Source organism: Aptenodytes patagonicus, chromosome 5 (assembly GCF_965638725.1).
Source record: "Aptenodytes patagonicus chromosome 5, bAptPat1.pri.cur, whole genome shotgun sequence".
NCBI classification, from domain to species: domain Eukaryota; kingdom Metazoa; phylum Chordata; class Aves; order Sphenisciformes; family Spheniscidae; genus Aptenodytes; species Aptenodytes patagonicus.
In genome coordinates this window covers 37,869,960-37,892,193 of record NC_134953.1, presented here as the reverse complement: position 1 = coordinate 37,892,193, position 22,234 = coordinate 37,869,960, and the positions used below count along the sequence as shown (strand labels likewise).

The 22,234-nt window shown below is 44.4% G+C and overlaps 2 protein-coding genes across 2 annotated transcripts; both read right to left on the bottom strand.

Moving 5' to 3' along the window:
* Positions 1 to 179: 179 nt before the first annotated feature.
* VPS26A (VPS26 retromer complex component A) lies at positions 180 to 13,867 on the bottom strand. The gene is made up of 9 exons (XM_076339399.1): positions 13,812 to 13,867; positions 10,346 to 10,495; positions 8,524 to 8,599; positions 5,902 to 6,058; positions 5,249 to 5,413; positions 4,677 to 4,783; positions 3,511 to 3,579; positions 2,823 to 2,965; positions 180 to 1,948 (listed from the first exon to the last, which is right to left on the bottom strand). The coding sequence occupies exons 1-9, from the start codon at positions 13,812 to 13,814 to the stop codon at positions 1,835 to 1,837; spliced, it is 984 nt and encodes a 327-aa protein (XP_076195514.1). The 5' UTR covers positions 13,815 to 13,867; the 3' UTR covers positions 180 to 1,834.
* Positions 13,868 to 14,437: 570 nt separating this feature from the next.
* On the bottom strand, positions 14,438 to 17,061 carry SRGN (serglycin). Its single transcript, XM_076338159.1, has 3 exons — positions 16,928 to 17,061; positions 14,959 to 15,106; positions 14,438 to 14,786 (listed from the first exon to the last, which is right to left on the bottom strand). Exons 1-3 carry the CDS (start codon positions 17,016 to 17,018, stop codon positions 14,573 to 14,575), a joined length of 453 nt encoding a protein of 150 aa, XP_076194274.1. The 5' UTR covers positions 17,019 to 17,061; the 3' UTR covers positions 14,438 to 14,572.
* Between the last annotated feature and the right edge of the window lie 5,173 nt (positions 17,062 to 22,234).

Genomic DNA, 22,234 nt, shown 5'->3' with positions numbered 1-22,234 from the left:
CCGGCGGCCTGCCAGCAGAACCGGCCACGGTGCGACAAGGCAGAAAGGGCGGCAGAGGCCCCGCCGCGGCCGGGCACCTCCGCCCCTCTGCCGCCTGGAGCGCTCGTAAAAGGGGAGCCTGAAGCAACACGCGCTGCGGCTGCAAAGGGCAGAGCCAATCAACAAAGACGACGCAGATGTTAATGAGAATACAGCTGTTTTAATAATTCAAATAGCAGCTCAGTATGTTTCCCGTTTATTATACATGGTTGCACAATCTGAGGCTGGTTAAATACAGTCAAGTTTTCAAAATCTCTTGGAATCATTTCCAGATTACAACATGCAAGTGACCATGAAAATATTTGGCTTTTTACTTTATTCTTTAAATTTCTGAACAGGCACTTACATGAGGGAGTTAAATTTGCTCTCATTCAAAGATATCCACGTTAGAAGTATCCTAGCATAAAGTACACAGAGTCTTTGTCTGCTTTATCAAAGTGCCACAGTAATAAAACAGTTCTTACAGAAATGTAATTCGATTATTTACTTACTCATAAAGTAAGGTTACCAATGACACTTGCACCGGAGTTGAGAAGTCTTGGTTTAAAGGCCAAGTGAACTACAAGCGCAAGTAGCCTTCCACACAGCAGGCTTCGTTTTATGCCCAAGCCACACGTCTGATAACAGACTACATGCTCAGTTGTGAATAGATGAAGGCTAACTCCTTTAAGCTGTTTCTTCAAACACTAAATGCATACGACATGATTAAGACAAACGATCTGCTGTGCCAGACAAGCTTCTAACAGTTTTAAGGCTTGCCTGGCTTCAAAATACCTTTCCAGAAGACCACAAAAAGCTTGTTTGCCCTCATAACAGGCCCCGATGGACTAGGAAGAGGATGTCCTTTGAGGACATTTTGCCTCTCCTGTCAGGACAGTGAGGAGACAGACTGTGAAGACAGTGGAAGCATAAAGCCAGGAGGAACCACATGGTTTCATGTATTTGCAAAATAATCAATGTTACCAGCATTTATTTCATCAATAGAGATAATTACGTTCAAATACTTTACCCACTCACCACATGAAGGTGAAATCATGACAACGCCTCTACAGTCACTAGTTACTGAGCAACAAACCCCCAAAAAGTCAGGAGTGACTCACATGAAAGGCTTAGAGAAGTATGGTAGAGAGAGAATTGGGGGAGGGAGGGCAAAGATGCTTCCTAACATTCTTTGCTACTGACAGCTTCAAAGCTTCTTGGAAACCTTCATAAGGTGTCTGAAGGCTCCGCAGTTATCATAGTCACAGTGCATAAACATGCAGTTTCCGTTAAACCCTGTCTAACATAGTAATTAGAAGTCTTAGGACAAATTCATTGTAAACCTCGATTTTTAGTGTGATTTAGTCAATTGTGTCTTACTGTAGTTTCAAAATGAAACAAATGCAAATAAGCAGCATTGGAAAGAAACATGCAATAAACAACATGAGAGAAGGGAAATGCTTTAGTCTACACTGTATAGGTGATCAGCAAAAATCAAATATACCAGCCTACCATGCATGGAAATAACTACATTTAAGCTTATGCATATCCAAGTGCATATAACATTATCAAATAAAAGTAAATGTGCAGTATGAAATAGTAGCTTAAGAAAGTTCCAGTGTTTGAGAAAGCACTTTATTTTAAATGTATATACATACTTGAATGTTTAACTGAAGAATGCTTTAGTAGTATGGTAAATGCAGCACTGCAAGATGAAGGAAGACAGTTGTAATGGGAATTTTGGCCTTCTTTTCCCACAGGCTGCTGCCATCTTTAACCTGCTGAAGCATCGCTAAGTTTTTCACCTTATAGCAGTTCACATTTCAGGTTGCTCGGCAGATGCTTGTGATTCTGGAGATTCAAATCGCTGGTGAAAGTTTGTTCGTTGTTTCCTCAGCTTCTCAGGAGCTTTTCTCCATAGAATTATTTCCTATTTGAGGAAGCAAACACTTAAACCCACCATTTACCATTAAGCCAGCAGAATCAAATATCTTAAGATCCTGATAGGCAAAGACTTTAAAAAAAAAACACGCACCACAAAAACAACTCTGTATCCCCACTACTTACAGAACAGTGCAGTACATATGGAAAGTAATAGAAAGACAACACAATTAAGTTTACATATTTAGTTACTTCCTGAACATTTACCTTTATCAATCTTGAGCAGCCACCTCTTCCTTAACAATCCTACTCCCAACTTCAATAGTATTAAAGGGTTCAAGAAGTTTTTCTTCCTCCTATTCTCAAAACCCAAAGTCCATCACAGCCACTGTATGCTCCAGTTACCTTTTGTTTTCCATGTTTAATTACACTGCCTTGTCTATTCTTTAAAAGGAAGATTCTGACCTAATCCACATAGCTTCATTCCAGTTACCCTTTTCACTATCCGTTTCCTCAGCACGACCTCAACTTTTGTTACATTTTCAGTCAAATGTCTTAGCCCTTATTACAATTTTGCAATTTTGAACCTGGACTAATGCTGGAATGGGAAATCTATCTGCAGTAGTTTAAGAAAGCAAACAAATGCACCTGTAGCTCATTTTACCCACAAAGTGTTTTGTCTGGATATTCACAATGCAAGGTTGTTCTATGCACTGAGCATCCCACCCTTGCTGAAAGAGTATCCATCATCCCCCTTGGCTCCTTTTTGCAAGCTAACATTTTCTATACAGCTTCCAATACACTCACCAGCAGAAACACTTATGCCATACCTGAAGCACAGCTGGCTTCTAATGTGCTGAACATTCAAAGCAGCACGTACAACAGCCCAGACAATTCAGCAACAAGATTCCTATAGACCGTACCTGCTGTTTGAAGTATCGTCTGTCTTCTTCATCCACAAGCACTAGATTTAAGAAGTATCTCACTGAAAATTTTTTGTTCACATCCCTCATTGTTGGAGTTGGGTCATAGCCTGCTAAGAACAGTCTTATAGGAATTGATTCACCTTAAAAAAGAAAGTTTCAATTAGTTCCTTAAAAATGGATGTCATTAATGCAGTTTCAGAAGACATGCAAAATAAAGGCAGTTTCCCAAGCACTGTCTGTGCCCCTTCCTTGGTTAAAGAAAAAAACAAACCACCAAAAAACATCACAAACATAACACTTGATTTCACACTTGCCTCTGTGCTCCATGTGGGAACACTTTCTCAGTGGAAGCATGGTAGCCAGGCAAGACAAAAGGATCAGTATCTTGAACTCTCTAGAGCTGGTCTACACCGCAGAGTCAGGTTTGAACCGAAGTGATAAAGGGATCAGTCATAGAATTTCCAATGGTAAATAAGGGTAAGAATTACTAGGATCCCCAGTGAAATGCCCTAAGTCAATAAAAGTGTCTGCTTTGAATAGGAAAATCCACTATAATTTCAGCAACCTAAGGAGAAGTGTGGTTTCTCCAAGAAAAATTTATACAAGTCATCTCTTCTCCTCCAGATTTTTTTTAAATAGTTTTAACTCAAAATGCTTACCCTTTAAAACAAACACAGTTATTTACCTTTAACTGGCGCACCATCCATTATTTCATACTTTGCAATGGTTTCAGTCTCTGTTGTGGTACTGGGTCCTGGTGAAACAAGTTTTCACTGTGAGAACACACGCTTCAGTTTTAAACATTTACAAAGCTTTATCACAGCAATTTCTACTCTGCAGCATTTAAGTTACACAACGCTGCATATTTTGCCTTTGTCTTGCATATAAGTTACACAGAGCTAAAGCAAGCAAAACCCTCTCCCAGGCAGAGCATCTATTTCTTACTTTCTCCTCCCCATGCTGACGCAGAAGTGGCAGTAGCCAGTGCTTCAAAGGAGCCCTGGGTATGCAGGCTTTAAATAAGGAACAAGCATGCAGGGTAGGACTTGTGAAACAGTTCTGTTTGGTGGGCAGTGCTAGCAACTGATACTGCTAGGCCATGATCAGACTAGAAACCTGAAGGGTTATCACCCAGCACAAGAGCCATCTTTCTCCAGAGCCTAGGATGAAGAAACAGGAGTACCTGATTTAGCCTCAAAAAGCCAACAATAAAGTAAAGCTTTCCACCATTCCTCTATTGCTATGGAGGCTTTCTCATTCTCCACACAAGCAGCTCACTAGAGCCCCAGCCACTGGGGAATGAAGTCATGAGACACAGCCTCTTTCTGCCTTCCTAGTTCCAGGGCGTACAAGCCTGATCTGCAATAATCAAGCTGTTTCTGCTTCAAAGCCTCTTGATATTTCCATCATAGCAGTGTTAGGCAGACTGAAAATGACACATTTCTAAAACATGAGAGATTCATGCTAATCTTTACCAAGCCCACTTTACCAACTAATCTCTGCAGAGGCAAGGGGGTCTTCAGAATGCATTTTACACCTTCTCCTGTTCATTGTCTATCAAGGCTGATTAAGCTGCTGCATATTTACGCCCAAGTTCCATTTACAATGGTTCACGTTTGTGAAGCTAGCCCAACAGTCACAATCCCAGAACAACACTACAGACTGACAATGTTGACTACTAAGTATGACTACCAAAGCACAAAATGTAAATGCTAGTCAAACACCAGTGAGAAAAAAGCACATGGAGCATCGGTTTAGCCAAAGCTGCAACTATTGACTTCACTCTCCAGGTTTGTATAAGGCTCAACTGGCATACAAGTTGCCATTTCTTTTGAACTTTGTTTCTCTTACCAATTCCGGTAATCTCCTTTTTGATCAGCTGCAACTCCATGTGCTGAATTTTTATTCTCACTAAGAGGAAATAAATCTTTCCAACAATCACATCCTTTAAGTGATACCTTTAAAAGAACAGAATGGGGGTTTTCATTAAAGAATAAAAACACAACTTTTACACCTTCTTGAATACAAGTTATGCAGGTAGTTACCTTATCTGCCTGTTAATTACTTAGAGCTTGCTTCCCCACTGAGCTAAGCATCTCAGCCAGACCAGTGCAATTAGCACCTTTTCATTATTGCAGTATTAGTAAAGGAAGTACTATAGTTATACTGAAAAAGTATAAATGCAGAAATCGAGTCTTAAATATTTGCTAGTGACCTTCCTATTAGTACCGAAGGCAGACCAGACAAGTATGCCTCAAAAAAGGCCACTGTGTAATTAGTAACCAAACGGCTCAACACAACAATCATTGAAAAATGTTGCTTTACCTTTTAAGTCTCCAGATGATATTTATCAAATATTACATACTCTACCTTTTTATCCCATGATACTTACTTGAATGTGTTTTGTTCTAAGCGACACTTACTTTGACTTATTGTATTCAAACTCTATATGAAGACAGTCTTCAATGCCTACTTCCATTTTAATAGAGTTGTTTACATCTGGGTATGTAGCAAGCTGGTGAACAATCAGATCATATTCTTTCACCAAGTCTGACAGCCGTCTCACTATTGTCACTTTTAGAAAATACCTAGGAAGAAAGCCATCAAGTTAGCCATAATTATTCAGAATTGCATAAGTAAAACCCTTATGTTCTAAAGTAGAGGTACTCTTTGAAAGACAAGAGTACATTCTCTTAAGACTAAGCAGAAAAGAATAAGACAGCAAAATACAAGACAAAACACTTATAGGTAGAAATGTGGGGGGGGGTTTGACTGGTTGTGGGGTTTGGTTTGGGGGTTTTTTTGTTTGTTTTAAAAGGAGAGACATGGACTGTCTTCTCTTGATTGAACTGGAAGAATTTCATTTATACAAACAACACTGAGCAATTCCAATTAAAGTAGAAAAGGCTACATTATAACACGATCTCAACAACTCCAATCAAGGCACACTAGCTACTGGCTGTTACATGTCTGATTTGAAATCCAAAAGGAGGAAGCGGGGGGAGGGGGCCAGAGATTGCTAAATTATTAATTTGCTGCAGGGGAGGAGGGGAGAGAAGGCTTAACAGTTACAAACCTCAGTCTGACATTGGCGCCAATGTAGGCTTCGTACGGCTTCTCAACCTGCATGAATTCAAAGTCATAGCTTCTGCTTTGGGTCAGTTCTCCAGGTAAGGCCAGTTCTTTCACTAAGTTTACAAATTCATGGGTATTGCTTTTGTCATTGAAGAGTTCTAAAGTTGAGGAAGTTAAAGGAAAACATGTTTCGGTGTTTATTTTTAGCAAACAAAACTGTCTCTAATTTGGCAGGAGCAGGTGGGAGAGGAAAACAGAAGCAATTAACTTGATTTACGTTACACATACTTGACCAAATGTTTTATCCAGTTTTTCAAAGTTATCTTCAGTTTCAGCAACCTACAGTAAGCATTCCTAAAGAGCTAACTGCAATGAACACAACACATACTTGAAGCTTCACTAGCATGGCATCTTTTTTTAACCACAGTTTAGCTAGCTTTAATAAGTACTTTTTGCCTTGCATTCTCTGTAATTAGCATTGCCTGATTTTGGCTTCCAGCATTTATTGCTGGAGGGACAAAATCTAAGCAACATCAAGACTGGCTCATTTAGGACAGGCCAGTGATCCCAACTGGTCTCCCGCAGTTTAATAACACATATCAAATGGTTTATTATTACTATTAGTCTACAATCAAATGGCTTATTATGACCACTGGTCTAAGCCAGTCATTTAGAAACAAGTTCTTAATACATATGCATAGACACACCAGTTTCACAGCAACGGCACCTCCTATCCCCAGACCAGTGTCATCATTATTCATCCCTAGATCTATGTCATGCAATTCTCACCAAGATAAACACTTAGAAAGTTAGAAAAAACTAACATTACCATAAAAAAATCCAAACACTTTAGTGTATGAAAACAAGCTTCTCTACAATTCACAACTGAAAATATCAGCTAAGAACATCAGTGGTAGTTGGTTTTACACAGCCAAAACTTTTCAGAAGAGAAAAAAATGAACTAAACACACCAACTCCACAGTTTATCATTGCCAATTTGGTAGGAACTGACACGAACTAGTAACTGCTTATTCTCTAATATGACTAAAAATTATCTAAGGTGTACTTTGTTTGCTATGACAAGCATTTATATAATACAAAGTTTATTTACTGTTGCATATCCAATACTTTTTGTGCCAGTCAGAAAAGTTGTACTCTGAGGAGCTGGTTTAAAAATGTGTCTTTGACATGCAGCTGGAGCTAGTCTCCAAGTAGCGCAGAGACAGATCACACTACTAGGATGCTTTTTGTATTACTATATTAAAACTTGAAAGGATGCAAGAAAACATGGACAAGTACAAAAAGCAGTAGCTTAAACCACTTCTGCATGACTCCAAGGATCTGAACAGTAGCACAACGGAAAGTCCCAGAAACACACAAAATTCAAGAAACACTACATCAAGTTAAAGTAATTCAGAGAATAAAATTTATGCAGAGTAGATGAAGAACAGCCTGTACAGCTATTAGAGGACAACAGACTAAATGAAGCTGACATATGTGAGCTCTATTTTTTCCCTACCTCTAAATGCCTCATTCACATCACACTGCTGCTTTATTCTGAAAGTTTGCTTTTACAGCCCCACTGATCAAAACCTCAAAGCATAAAGCAGCAGGTGTCAGAATGCAGTCATACCTGCTACATAACAGTTCAGACATAGGGTACTGGAGCCTACTGACTGATCAGAAATAGAGAATTTGTGAAATTCCAATCAAGTCAATTGTATGAGGTTGAAACTTGAAGATTTACTTCCAAGGGGGACAATAATGCAAACAGCCCTCTACCAGAAGGAAGGAATTTTAGCGTCACCCTAAGGGTGCAGAAGTTACCTTGAGTTGTAAGAAGTTAGACGTGATCAAGATTCTTTATAGTTCAAATCTAACCAGACTTACAGTTATAAGAAAATTACATTTTTAACATCAATACCTCATTATCTTGCTAAAAAGCAGAGATCCTCTGAAGCTTCAATACTACTTTACATTAACAGTGTAAAACGATGTTTTAGAAAACCAACCACCAAGGAATTATTTTAGAAGTGTTTTCCTATAGGCTGCCCCATCATTTCTTTTCTATGCTGCTTCTCTTTCAGAGTCAGAATTAAAGACAAGAATTAAGAAGTCTGACACAGTAGGTACACCTGATATTTTGGCTTGGAACCTTAAACACAGGCAAAACAAGGCACAAGCAGAAAAAATAATCAAGTGCTTTGATTTTGCTTTTTACATCAGGGTCATTCATCATTTTTAGTCAGAGGGAAGACTGTTTAAGTTAAAAATGAATAGTCTGAAACATATGAAGTAGAAAACGTGTACCATGGTCACAAGTTTAGTTTTTAGAAATCTCTAGTGGTTCTTAATCAAACTCTTAACCGGTCTGAAACAGACTCAATACTCACCATCCCAGTTCTCCCTCACATATACATATCTTCCCTCCCAGTGATTTTCTGACTAGCACAAATTAGTACATCACTTGTGTTAAAATGAGTAGGATATGATCTTCCTTTGACGCTTGTCATCCACTAACCCGATCAGGTTGCAATGTTTGAGCCAAACTGCTGGCAGTCACAAGTGCAAAGTTCCATAAACCACACGCACCTAACATCTCTTTTATAGATTCAAAACTCACCAATTTGTCCTACAAATTCAATTCTAATTCCTTGGTGCTCTAGCCTCTTCCCACGCTGCTTAAAGGAGACAGTCACCTACCAAGGCAAAAAAAACACCAGTTAAAACTTGTCAACACTTTCACTCTAATACATGGTCTTAGTAAAAAGGAAAGTACATTACTACATGCCTATGAAAACTGAGACCTCTTCTCAACAGCACTATCTGAGCTTGAAGACAACCAAATCAAACAGCTGATGATGAAATTAAGCATTACCCAGGTGCCACTAGAGCATTTAAGAAAAATCTAATCAATCACCCATGAGACTGAATTTAATAAGTAAGCTTGAAACTTTCGAGTCCCAAAATTAAGAATCTAAGCCAAAGCTTCAGTAGAGTTCACATAAGCCAGTCGCAACCCCCTTGCCATCTTTGAAGGCAGAGAGCTTCAAAACACGTTCTGACAGTCACATCTGGAAGTCCACAAGAGATCTGCAATGAGATGCATTCCTTTCAAGTCAAGTGAACTTAAGTCCCTTCCTCAGCAGATAGCTAAATGTTGGTGTTAGAGAAGTCAATGAAAAATAACAGATAATGAAACCTACTATCAAGATCTGCATTTTCTGAATTTGATTCTCACTATCACACCTTGCCTCACAAGAAAAGATTCCATAAGGTTACTTTCTATGGAAACATGTAAATATTAAGTATATCTAATGTTTCCTTATGAGGTAGCGATGACCAGAGAAATTCCTGTACCTTGAAATCCAGTACATCGTTGATATATAAATAGGAAGTAAACCACTTGAATAACCTACCTTTGTGGTGAAAAGAAGGAGGAGAGAGGTAGGGGGAAGTTGTCCAATAAATTACTGGACTTCCAAACCTCCCCATCCCACTGTGTTTGTGTTAGCCAAAACTCATCAGGCACCTCTCAGGCGTTGCTGATACAAGCAAGAAGTGCTCAGGCCAGTGAACATACAAATGCTAGTTCCCTCAGTTTCCCGAGTTTAAGGCCCATCTTGTCAGAGTTTCACATCCATAGAAGGATCTTTCTAGAGAACCAAGATCTTAGCATGGAAAGATATCTTAAGAGCAGGAAGATACCCAGTGACAATAGGTCAGTCAAGATCGAAGTAGGTATTTAAAAGTCAATCTCAGAACCCAATACCTGGCCCACGCTTCTTGGAGGAAAAGCAAATCATAACAGAAATATTCAGAGAATGAGAATGGCTCCAGTAAAACCAGAGTGATGGCAAGGAGTTCCTAGGTGCAATACTAAAAGCAGAGGAATCCCTCTGGCAATCTCAACTTCACTTTTTTTTTCCAACAAGAAAAACTCTTGCTGACTCAGCAGCCAGATGAACTTAGTATGTTGCTCCTCTGATGCAATTCCAGAAACCACTTCAGGGCATGAAACGTAAGGCTTGGCTTCAGGGTATGCAAAGCAAGTTGGCTGCACCAGCCAAAAGTTACTGTTACACGTGTCAGGTTGTGGATTTTGGAGTTCAAGGGGAAGGGGAAACAGGGGGATCCAGTTTGGAATAGTTTTCTTGTCAGAAGCAACAACAGGATTGTACATGGTTGCACAAAAAGCTTATTCGTAAATACAAGATGACAAAACAAATAAACAGCTACTGTTCAAAACATTCAGTTTTATCAGTTGCCTGAATGACCGTGGTTAAAAAGAACATATATAGGAAAACACTGTTTCCTCTTTGAATAACAACATAAGCTGAAATCGCAGCTCTTGCTTATATCAGTTTTTCATTTAACTTCCTATATGCATCTGCATGCCATAATCAGTACAGTAATTAATAGTCACTTTGAAAAAAAAAATTTACCTTTCCTGAAACAGATTCTCCATCATAGAAGAGAAAATGCTTTTCTACTTTACCATCTTCTGTTTTGATTTCTGCTGTTTTTCGTGTTTCAGCATCATTAAGAATAACATCAATCTCGCAAGCAGGAATGAAAAGGCCTCCAAGAAAACTCTGGAATAACAAGAATTAGATAAGTTACTGCACAGCAGACACTCCATTTTACATGTGGTATTTACTTGCAGCTGTACACTATACATTGGGGAAAAACATCTGCGCTCCTATGAAGTTACAAAGCCATTATGTATTAGAGACCCAAAAAATAGCGATGACAAAAGACAGTTGTTCATCTAGCAAATAATTGAAATCAGGTCAGTAACAAGCAGCGACAGCTCTTACAAAATATAATGTTTATAAAAAAAGTACGCAGCATAATTACCATTATTACTACTACATTAAAATACTAACAAATATTTAAAACATTACCATTGCAAACACACCTCTGGTTTCTGCCACTGCAAAGCTTCTAATCACTGATTTCACTTTAAAAAAAATGAATCATTTTTAAACCACACTTCAAAAAAAATCTTTAACGAATTTATTCCATCTGGTTTAGGATTTCAGATATTATGCCAAAAACTACATATTGCTCTATACCCGCTATAACTTACTGCATAAACAGCAGTAACAAGGATGATCAGAAGTAGGAGGAATAACAGAGCAAAGTAGGGTGAAAAGAAACAACAACAGGGGATATAATACAAGGCCTAAAGCATCCCCCAGGTTGGCGAAGGGGAATAGGGACTTCTATTTGCTGCCTCTTCCTACGCCCACAGTTCTCTTAGCAAACGAAGAGAGCACTAGTAGGTTCAAGAGGCAGTGGTTCTTCATACAATCTATGTTAGCTACACAACTCCGCCCTCAGATGGAGTGGATGTTACAAGTTTACCCATAATACTGCTCCAGGCACCAATCCATTATGAGCATGAAATGTTTGTCCTCACCTTACAGCAGCATTCCCAAGGCACGAACTTTTGACCAGCACCAAACCCAAGAAACTAGGAGAGACCATCCTTTGACCTTGCACAAACATTTCTTCCAAGCAGCTGCAAAACACATTAGCGGCTCTATGGGAAACTCAACCAGATTAGTACAAAAGCCCACATTTTCTCTTAAGAATTAGGCACTAATCTGCTTTGATGTACTAAAGCAGACTACACTTCACTAATTCAGTGTGATTTTGGGTTTTTTTGGAGAAATTACACTATGTTCTCAAACGAGAGCATCCACTTCAACTAGATGAATTTGGTATACATGAAAGTCATTCTCGCTTCACCAGTCTAATCTCAAAAATTGAGTAAGAACACATTTCAAGACATTATGGGGACCTGAAGTTTGAAATGTAGCATTAATAACAAAAAGCCTAGAGGAAAGTTTGATCTGAATGCTGCTGCCTAGCAGTAGGAACATTGAGTGACTTTTTGCTTACCCCTACAAGTCAAGCAAAGACACGGTGCAATTTTGAGCTATAAAACAGCGATTCACACAGGACTAAACTGACTTTATTTGTTCAGATAGCAAGAAGCCCTAATTCAATCCACAAAGATGTGTGTAACTAACTGAAACCTAGTTGTATCTACTTCACATTCTCACACGAAAGCAGAGGCAGATGACCAACAAGGTGGTCAAACTAAGACCAAATGGTCCTCCAAGTCTCTGCCAGGCACCTATTCACATTAATTGCTGAAACAAGAAAAAACTTTTTTTTTTTTTAAATGACTGCACACTAGAACCATTCCCGATTTTTGGCTTCTGGGGAAGAGGGAGAGAGAAAGAAGAAAGTTTCAACAAGAATTCCAAATCTTTAGACTATTTTAAACTGTTACACAGATTACTTTTGGGCCTGCCCATATTTTTTTCCTCAGAAATTCTGCATTCGTTCTCCAGATTAGCCTTATACTTTTCTTCCCCCCAAGCAAACAAGGAAGCACATTACCTTTAAGTAAACATTATACAAGATGGTCTCACAGTACCTTCCAAATTATGAAGCTGTACCATCATTTAAAGCAGTCAGCCAGAACTAACATTGGTAACACATCACTTCTCAAGACACTGCATATGAATATTTCAACTGTACCCCCAAGAGATTAGCCATGATCTCATCCAGAGAGGACAAGAACATATGGAATAAAGAAATCAACAGCTGGTATCTCCTCCAGTTGCTATCGACGATACCGCTACGGGGAAACTATGCAAAACAAGAAGTATTTTAAGAAGCCATCATATGGCTTATTATGTTACAGCTTAAGAAAATGAAGACAGAGAACTAAGGTTTTCAGAAGCTGGCCAAACGCTAAGCTACATTCTTGATTTCATGCAAAAAGACAGACGCTGAAGATTTTGCTACATCAAGACAGAAATCAATCTGCATTCAGTCCTTATGTGTTATAGCTGTACTAAAGGACTTGTAGGATTCCCAGCAGCATATAAATGGTGCAGAAATCCCAGCCTCAGCTTCACATGGAGCCCAAAAAAGCTTTTGCATGTCCACAGAGATAGACACACACGTTAAGGAATCCACACGCTTCAGAAACCCAAAGTGCATTGACCTAGCTGATTCTTTTAAGATATGTATTTTTTTAAATCTATACATCACAGCACACCAAGCACTTTGCCTAGGCCAAACCTGCTAAGCACTAAGTGGCTGCTATTTCACCAGCCCTGAAGGATTACTACCAACTGCTGTCATTTTAAGCGCTGCCTTACGGGACTGCTGAAAGATTTACTGATGCTTCCAGGACTATCACATGCACTTTCCCCAAAGCCCCCCCCGACAGCAGCTGTGTAGGAAAAATGGAAGCCGAGTTTCATGACTAAAGCCTGTATTGGCGAGGCCATGTGCGCATGGAGGAGAAGCAGGGGAACATCCCAAGCCTTAATCCATAAGTTATATTAAAAACACCCCAAACCTTTGGTTTTCGCCATCTCGGCCCCTGCTGTTTTGCCAGCTCTTCCCAGAGCCCGCTCCGCACAGCAGCGGCTCCCGCGAGGAGGCGGCCGCCACCTCCCTCCCCGGGGCGACCCCACCCGGCGCGGGGCGGGCGCCGCCAGGCCCGGGCGCAGCTCGGGGCGAGGCGGGCGGCGGGGAGCAGCGCGGCCGCGTGACGCAGGTCGGGGAGGGGGCGGCCAGGCCGGCGCCGGGGGGGGGGGGTGGGGTGTCACCGGGCGCTCCGCGGCCGGGCCGGGATCGAGGGGGGCACAACCGGCGGCGCCGGAGGGCAAACCGCGCCCGGCGGGGCGGCTCTCCTCACGCACAGCCCGGAGCCACAGGTGGGGAGGGAGGAAGGGAAAGAGGGAGGGAGGGAGGCACCGCCCGGCCCGGCCCGGCCTGACCCGACCCGACCCAGGCCGCCGCCTGAGGCGGCGGGCGCGCGCGGAGCGGTGGCTGGCGGCTAACGGCGCGGGTAACGGACGCCCCTCCCGCACTCACCATGGTGCGTGCCCCTCCGCGGCCGACTCCCGCCCCGCGCGCCACCAGCACCAGCCGCCCCGGCCCGCGCCCCTGTCATGTGACCTTACAGCCCGCCACGCCACGCCCCCCCGCCGCACCACGCCCCCCCCGCCGCACGTGACCGCTCCCCCTCCGCCTTCCCGCCGCCGCCGCCGACCGCCCCGTGCCCGCCGAGGGCCGGCCGGCGGGAGGGCGGGGTCGGGGTGGTGGCGGCGCATGCGCGCCTCGGCAGGAGGGCGCCGCCTAGCGGCCGGGAGGCGGCGGCGCGGGGGGGCGGCCTGCCTCTGACCGGAAGCCATGGTCGTGGTCCCAAGAGGGTCGGCAGGTTTTTGTGCTTTTTAGGGGAACGGGAGCGCGGCGCTGCGAGGCAGCCGCTCGGGCGGATTTTACGTGACTAGCTGAGTTTTGTAAAAGTGCAGGCGACTCCCACCACACAAAGGTTTTTAATTTGTTACCCCTGGAGCACGATGACATCCGCACAGGTCAGACAGGGCCCCCAAAACCTGTTTTCCCCTGATTGGGATGGCTGCCCCACCCACAAAAAGCAAAGAGCGAGTTCAGACCAAACAAAGATTTTTTTTTAGTGAGTGAAAGCAATAAAGATCTTAAGGCAAAGTTTTTATTGATTTGGAGTTGGTTTAAAACCGCTTTGTGGCCGTCGCATCAGGTCAGGCACTGGGGAAGGGGCGCGGGAGGTGAGGGAGGCCGCTGCCATCACGAGGAGGCCAACGTCTCCAGCCCTACAGGAGCAAATCCTCCTCCGTTAGCTTTTGCTTCAGCTCGCTGCCTCGCGGGCCCACTAGGAAGACAGGCAGCTTTGACTCGGAGAAGCCATCGCCGTCGCTGAGCCCCGACCCGGAGGCTGGCTCCGCTTCCACCACAGCGTCAGACCCGGAGCCGGACTCCTCATCCGAGAGCGGAAATATGTCATCCAGCTCCTGGTATCTCTTCATCCTGAAATGCAGAATGGCAGCTAGTTTATTCCAAATTTATTATCTCTTAAGTGAACACACCGAAGCCTCACATTCCCATGGGTGAGCCACGCTGTGACAGGACTGTCGAGACAGGAAAACTGGACATTTTTGGGTGCTAGCATTAATGATGAATGTGCAGCAAATGAACTTACAGGGACGGGTCTGCCATGGGAGGAAGGATCCTGTTGGCTCCACCAGTGGGCATGTAAAACCAGGGCCCCTTCTCTTTGATGCAGTTAGCGGACCAGGCGTCAGGGCGGCATCTCACTCTCTTGTACCTTGCCTTCTGCATCGGAGCACCTGATCGAATCAGCCACGCGTTATTCACCGGGACCAGAACATTATTCACCAGGACCTATTAACTTTATGAGCACCTAGTAAAGCTTAAAGGAGCAGAAGGAAGTAATTTGTGTGGCCCTGATTGCTCAACTGCCAAAAACTAAATTAACCCTGAAGACTTTTTTTAAATGGCTACTGATATCCTAAGTAGCATCCTTGCTATCAGAGACATTGCGTGCATCTCGCACACGGCACTGGGAAGTCCACAGGAAGTAGAAATCGAAACCCCGTGGGAAACCACTGCCTCACGCTGACGTCACAGCAGCGCTCATCCCCAGCTTGGGGCATGGCACATCCATGGGGGACCTGCGGGCTCAGCCACCTGCAGCTCTTCCCGAAGCTGGTGAAGGTATTTCAAAATCTCCTGGGGACAAGCCACCCCAGCAGAGAGCTGGCTCCTGCGCCCTCCCTTTCTCTGTTGGCTCCAGCGAGGGTCAGAGCTGACTCTGCCTTGGCTTTGCATGCCTCAGCTCAGCCCCTTCGAGTTCAATGGGATGAGTTTTGGTGGGGAGGTCGGAAACTCAAGGTGTGCCGAGATCCACCTGCCACGGGAGCAGATTTGGGGATTACGCAGGCTCTTGAAGCGCGTTTCTGGAGGAGAGACAGTTCAGGCGTCTCCTAGACACAGCCCAGGGTTACGTAAACCCATGGTTTCAGTTCTGGTGCCCCCCAGGTGCCTGATCGGGGCTGCCACTGAAAAGCAGGTCTTCAAAAAATACCAAAAGGAGACAATAACGATTGCATAGTAAAGATAAAAACAGTAGCATTTCATCCTTCCTCTTGGTCTCATGTTATTAATTTGTTCTGAAGTCTCCTGGCGCATTCTCCCCCTGTTGGCACTTTATCTATTTTTTCTTGCTTTCTTGGGAATATCTTTCTGTAATTACACTTCTCCATTGCCTTATATATTTCAATAATGTACTAGATGACTTTCAGCTACCTCCTACACTCTTCTGTAAGAGAAAGATCTCATGGGTATCATTTCCTGCTTCTTTTACAGCGTATTCCTTTTTCATAGTTATTTTCTTCTCTTAGAATATTATTAAGAAGGTTTTTAATAATAACAGTGGCAACAAAATAAATAGCTGAATAATTTGCAAATAAACAACGTACAAAAAGCAGGCCATAATCTCTCAAAGATCAACCTCTGAATGGTAGATACGTAATGAAAGGCTGTCACTATCACAGCCTTTGTTTGGCGACAAATTATATTCTACATGCTTGAAAAGCGCTCCTCTCTCACAAGAAACAAATCCACAGGGTACATCTCATCATGAATCAACATTTCCTTTTAGTTCTTTTAGTGCTGCGTGTTGCAATTTCTCTGTACCGAATAAACCGTTTAATTTCCTCATACTTAAAACTAGTTTCCTGCACCCCCAAGAAAGCAGACCATAGTAGTTATGACATGGGAACTCTTACATACTTTGTCTGTAACTACATCACTGAATAACAGTACATAACCAGACCACTATGAAAGGGACGATTAAAAAAAAAAAATGAAATATATGGATTGAAAATATACATACATACAGCAACTTATTTTATGAAGTCTTTTTCTCATAGGGGCTGGGAAAAGGACACAGAAATGTTCCACTGGCAAAAAGCACCTTTTCTTACCATTCCCCCTCCAGAAAACAAAATGTTAGCAAAACAGGCTTTCTGAGTAGACCTCATTACCCCTAGAAGAAGGTCAGTTTGAAAAATTCGGAGGCTGCCTACTTGGCCTACACTGCGTAGCCCAGAAAGAGGATTACCGAGAGAACAACCGCCCCGTTTTACCTTGCACTGTGTATCCCACAAAGAGGATTAAACAAATAGCCAGGAAAATCCTCCCGTTACATCTGATGAGGAGCTGCATATTGGCCGGCATCCCCCTGCTCGCCACCAGCCTTCACCACGGCTTCACACTTCAGAAATAGAACAGGGCGAGGAGATCAACTTTTAGAAAAGGTTTCCAAAACCTCAAACCCAACCCATAACCTGCGTCACCACTTCCTGATTGACAGGAGTGAGACATCTACAGAGAAGCCCAGTGCTCTGCCCTCCAGGCCTTCATCACTCCAAAAAAAATAATCCCCACTACCTTCATCTCCAGTTTTGCCCGAGAAGAAAAGCAAACCTGGGACCAACCAACTCGACTGAAGGTATGTGCTGCTGGCAGCTTGTGGTCCAGGCGTGCACCCTGCCCAGTGCCTGCCCGGTGCTCAGCGGGCTCCGGGGTGTTTGCTGTTTCATCTGGAGAGAAAAAGCAACACTTTTGTGTCCCCTGATTTTCAGCCAGCTGCGTTTTGGCATTGGTACCGGCAGCAATTTTCCCTGCCTCAAGCCCATGTCCATTGCAAGGGTTAGGAGCTGCCTGTTTGCAGTCAGTGCAAGTTTCACCAACTGGGAAATAATATTTTTCCACAAAAGTAAATTATCTCAAGAATCTCATGCCTTTCTTTTTTGGGAAGCAGGATCTTAGACATTCACAGTGAAGTGAAAAAAAATACTGATTTAGAGAGTAGGTCCTGGTAGAAATGTGTTGGCTCCTTTCTGAAAGGGCACAGTGGATTTGCTCAACCCCGACGGTTGATCTGGGGCAGCCGGGTCATCGCTGTGCAGTGTGAGCATCCCAGGGAGCGTGGTAAAGGGTTTGGACAGCATGTGGCTCCACGAGGAGCCCAGCTGGGAAAGCCATGAAAGCCCTTATACATGGAAGCTGCCTTTCAGCTAGCTCATACCTTTTGCTTGCCTTTTAGTTGGGATTAAACCAGTTCACTTAAGAATAAATTACATACAACAAGGTTATCTAAGCGGTGGGGGTTTTTCTTAGTCATACCATTAGCTGCTGGATTAACTGAGGCACCGACATGTGGGCCTAGCATGCTGCCAGCACCTTTGACAATGCTGTGGCTGATAGTGTGAGTTGTCTGTGGTAAATCTATTTTTACGCGGTGGAAAGTCCACAGAGGTCCCCCGTGGGAATCTGGGCTGTGCGGTGACTTTCCCCGGGACACGGCGCTCCACCAAAACCCCAAAGTGGTGGAGGAAAACTCTTCAGCAACTCCCCTTTCCAGGCTGGGATTTACCACTGGACCGAGGGGTTGAGCTGCGCATTCGACATCAATGCAATTTATTATGAACCATCGCAGATGGGTTTTTTTTTTTCTGGCATGGGAAAAACAGGAGAGACAAACCAAGCAGGCATGGAAGGACTCGCATGCAGCGGTTATTCCTACCAGCCTGTTTTCTACTTTGTATTTTTAGCATCAACTCTTTTTTTTTTTTTTTTTTTTTTTTAAGGTGGTGCTCAGCATCAATAGGAACCCAAGCGAACGCCTGTGGGGAGGCGATCAGCCTCCGCGTGCTGAAGGCTGCGGAAGCCGTTCCTGCAATAACACCTCTCATTTTCCGCTGGTCACGGGCATGCGCCGACCCCTTCCACACCCCTCCAGTGTGAGCAAACAACTCCCCACACGGGGGAAAGCACCCCTCCACCGGCTATTTCTGCCCTTCGCACCAGCCCGCGGCTTTTTTCACCCTGGCACTGGAAGCCCTGTGGGATGCAGCTGGAGCAGTGCCCACCAGCAGGCACGGTCACAGGGGGCCAGGGATCCTGCGGGAGCAGGGGGAGCCATGGGGGGTAGGTGGGAGCTGCCAGGGGTAGGTGGGAGCTGCAAAACTCCCGTATCTGGAGGGGGATCTCGCAGAGCCGAGTTATCTGTCTCGTACCATCAGCCGACGGGGGAACTTGAGGCACTGGCAGTTTTGCCACACGGTTTTGTTATTTTCTTGTGTGTTAGTGGCGCGCCTCAGGAAATGAGATTGCTTTACAATTGGTAACCATGGGAAGACCGAAGCAGATTTTTCACTCTCCCATCTCACGTACACCTGCGTAGTGGGGGCCAGAAACCCACGGGTCTCCTGTCCTGCTGCGCTCCGCTAGTGCCTGCACCCCACCGCGCTTTGCAAGCAAAAAGCTTTCCTCCTTCCTACGAATGTGTAAGTGATTCCGGAGACCTGGATCTGAAGCAATCTGGGATGTGTAAGTCTTAAGAGTAAAGCACGCCCTTTTGTGGAGTGTCATGGGATGCCCAAGGAATGCTGTGCAATTATTTACACTTTCTGTAAGCCACTCAGTGCATAAAATGCAAATAATCAGCACACGTAAAAAAAAAAATCTCATCTTCAGCTAGAGGCCACAAGTTGCAGAAAGTTAATACACTTTTTCTTTTTTTAAACAGAAAACAGCATACAAACTATACTATATTGGAACGCTAACCTTGAAATGTGCCACTGCATGACTATCAGAGTTTAAGAGAAAGAGGGTTTTTTTAAGAAAAATATTTTAAATCACAGAGGAGAAGACAGTCACTGTACCTAGGTCAGCTACCTCAAGATTTACCTCCCGTAAACTGCAAGGAAGGTTCATAGGATAATATTCCCCTTGCATAGATCTTGTGCGTATAGATTGGAAGATTAAATGCCCCAACAGAATAAGCCTATAAAAAGAAGAAAATAAATGAGGAGCAGGTATTTGAGAACGCAGCTGGCTCCTGAAGTATTTCTTACAACTACCGCACTGAAGCACTGCCGTTATTTTCAAATCATACGCAAAGCAGATTAAGAATTCTGCATTTTTCTAAGGCATTAATTTGGGGAGCAGTGGGCTGGTGGAAGGAGGGTGCTGCCTCAGCACTGTGCACCCAGCCCCTCAACCAAACACCCGGGATTCTTCATTATGTGCCTGAAAAATCTGGGAGTAGCCCCTAAGCTATAACAAACACTTCAAAATCTGAAGTGATTAACTGCTCCTTAGTCATAACTCTTGGGGCTGTTTTATCTCCCAATTGGCTTCAGGAGTAACGAGTAATTTAGTAACATCACTAAATGGGGACCACACCACAGGAGTGCTTGGTATGAGGACATCCATCCTGCCTTTGAGGGCAGGGGATGTAGGGCAAAAAAAATTCCCAGTGGGCCCATTTCAGTAACCCGGAGGAGTACCATGGGGGTATTTCGGCCAGTTCCTCAGTGGACACCAACCCCTGCCCTACTCTAGCCCAGATAAGTGCCGCCAGCGCAGCTCTGTCCAGAGGAGCAGTCCGACGTAGCTACGTTGGGCCACTCTCTCTGCTGCTTTTCCTCACCCGGTTTGCTTTGCAACCCGTATTTCCAACAAGCAGCCAGCCAGCGGATGGGGTCCCATGGGTGCATGGGCACCCACGGTCCCAGCGCTTATCAGCGAGGCATGCAGGCGAGGTGATATCCATCCAGTGGGGGGTCCCGATAAAGAAGTTTCTCATTCATAACTGCTCGGAAATCAGATAAACTTTAACTGCTGCAGGGTCACTCTGCTCTCAGGGGTCAGGTTTTCCCCTGCCTCAGCCAGCAGGAACTCGGTCCTGGCTTTGGGGGGGGATTCAGGCTGCCCCCTGCACCCCTTGAATGCACCTCCCCAGCGGAGCAGCAAAGCCTGCAGCCAGCTAGAGCAGCCAGGGGTCCCAAAGCGCTGGGCCCTGCCTGCGATGCTCAGCTCTTTATTTGCTCCTCTGGGAAAGTGGAAATAGGTATTTTGTACAAGTCACTGCTCTGGAGAGCAGCCAGTACAGGAAAGGCTACATCTGTTATGAGCAGAGCTGGAATAGGGCATAAAGAGAGAATTAGGGCAACAGTTGAAAAAAACCAGAGGTCAGACAGTGAGCGAAGGGGAAGGGGAGAGTGTCTGAATGGCAGCTGGGTTGAACACGAGGAGCATTTTTTTGCCTATCTTGTCCTTTGGGAAGGCAGAACAGGTTTCTTCCCCAACACTTGCTGCCGAGGTAGAACAAGATCCGTTGGACCTGGACATACAACAGGCCCTGAGCACGTTGATCTGTCTCAGAGATAACCCATGAGCTGCCCTGTTAAACACCCCAAAATCACCCCAACCCACCCAGCAGCAAGCTCCTCCCAGGCAGGCAGCCCAGCTAGATTTAAGGATGCTTTCTGTCACCAGCTCATGTTTGACCAACCAACCTTTGGGGACTGAAAAGCAAAAACATGCCCTGCCTCAAAATAGCAAAGAGCTGGCAACCCAGGGAGGAAGGTTTGGGTCAACCTGGGGGAATTCTAAATCCAGCCCTGAGCAAAGATGAATTCTTAACCGGGGTCGCATCTGAGCTCAGCACCTGGCCCCTGTGTTCGCCCATGTACCAGGAGCGTCATGGCACACACAGCAGGGCAGTACGTGGCATCCCTCGGTCTCTCATGCCGCTGCCTCTTGCCTCCGAGGGCAGTATCAGGACCTGGCCCATGAAGATAAGATTCAGATCTTGCAAGAAAGCATTAACACTCATGTGCATCACATAGAAATCTGACAATCACTGCTATCTAGATCACACAGAAGAGCAACTCCTCCTTTTTCCCATGATGAAGGTCAACAAGCGCATGGGGAGAAATCTTTGCTGGAAAGCCACAGCTGTGTCGAGATCGAACACAGCCACCGACTGACAGGAAGCTGCCAACGGCCTTTTCCCATCAGCGATCTTGCCTCTACCAAAACCGTTAACCAAGCAACTGGCCTGTCCTTCAGGAGGAGAAAAGCAGCTTTCCTTTGTGCTGGGAGGTGTGATGCTTTCTGCTTCCAAGTGCTGAAGCCTGATGCAGCAGGAAGTTTTGGCTGGCAAATTCAGGACTATAGTTTAAAAACAACAACTCATTAAAACATGACACAGCAGCCAAGCTCCGGTTTCTGATGAGGGAGGCAATTTCAGTGGCCATCCGTCCTTCTTTAAAACCTCACCCCAGAGCAGCACCAGGCCCACAGTGGAAGCAATTTTCAAGATTTCAAGATGAGCACGTCCCTTTAGAAAACACAATTTGCATTAATTAGGAAAAAAAGCATTTTTTGCCTTTTCCTGCTTCAAAGAGACAGGAAATAGCTCTATAATAGCTCTATTTTTTCATCTTTTCTAGTGCAGGACCCAGACAGAGGTCAGCCAGCAGGGAAAGCCGAAGCCTGGGGCAGGATTTGTCTCATCTAACGTTTCCAGCAGAGTGCAGTGGGGAGGCCTGGACAGGCCAACCAGGGAGGTGAGACTCACAAGACCCTTGCACTTGCAA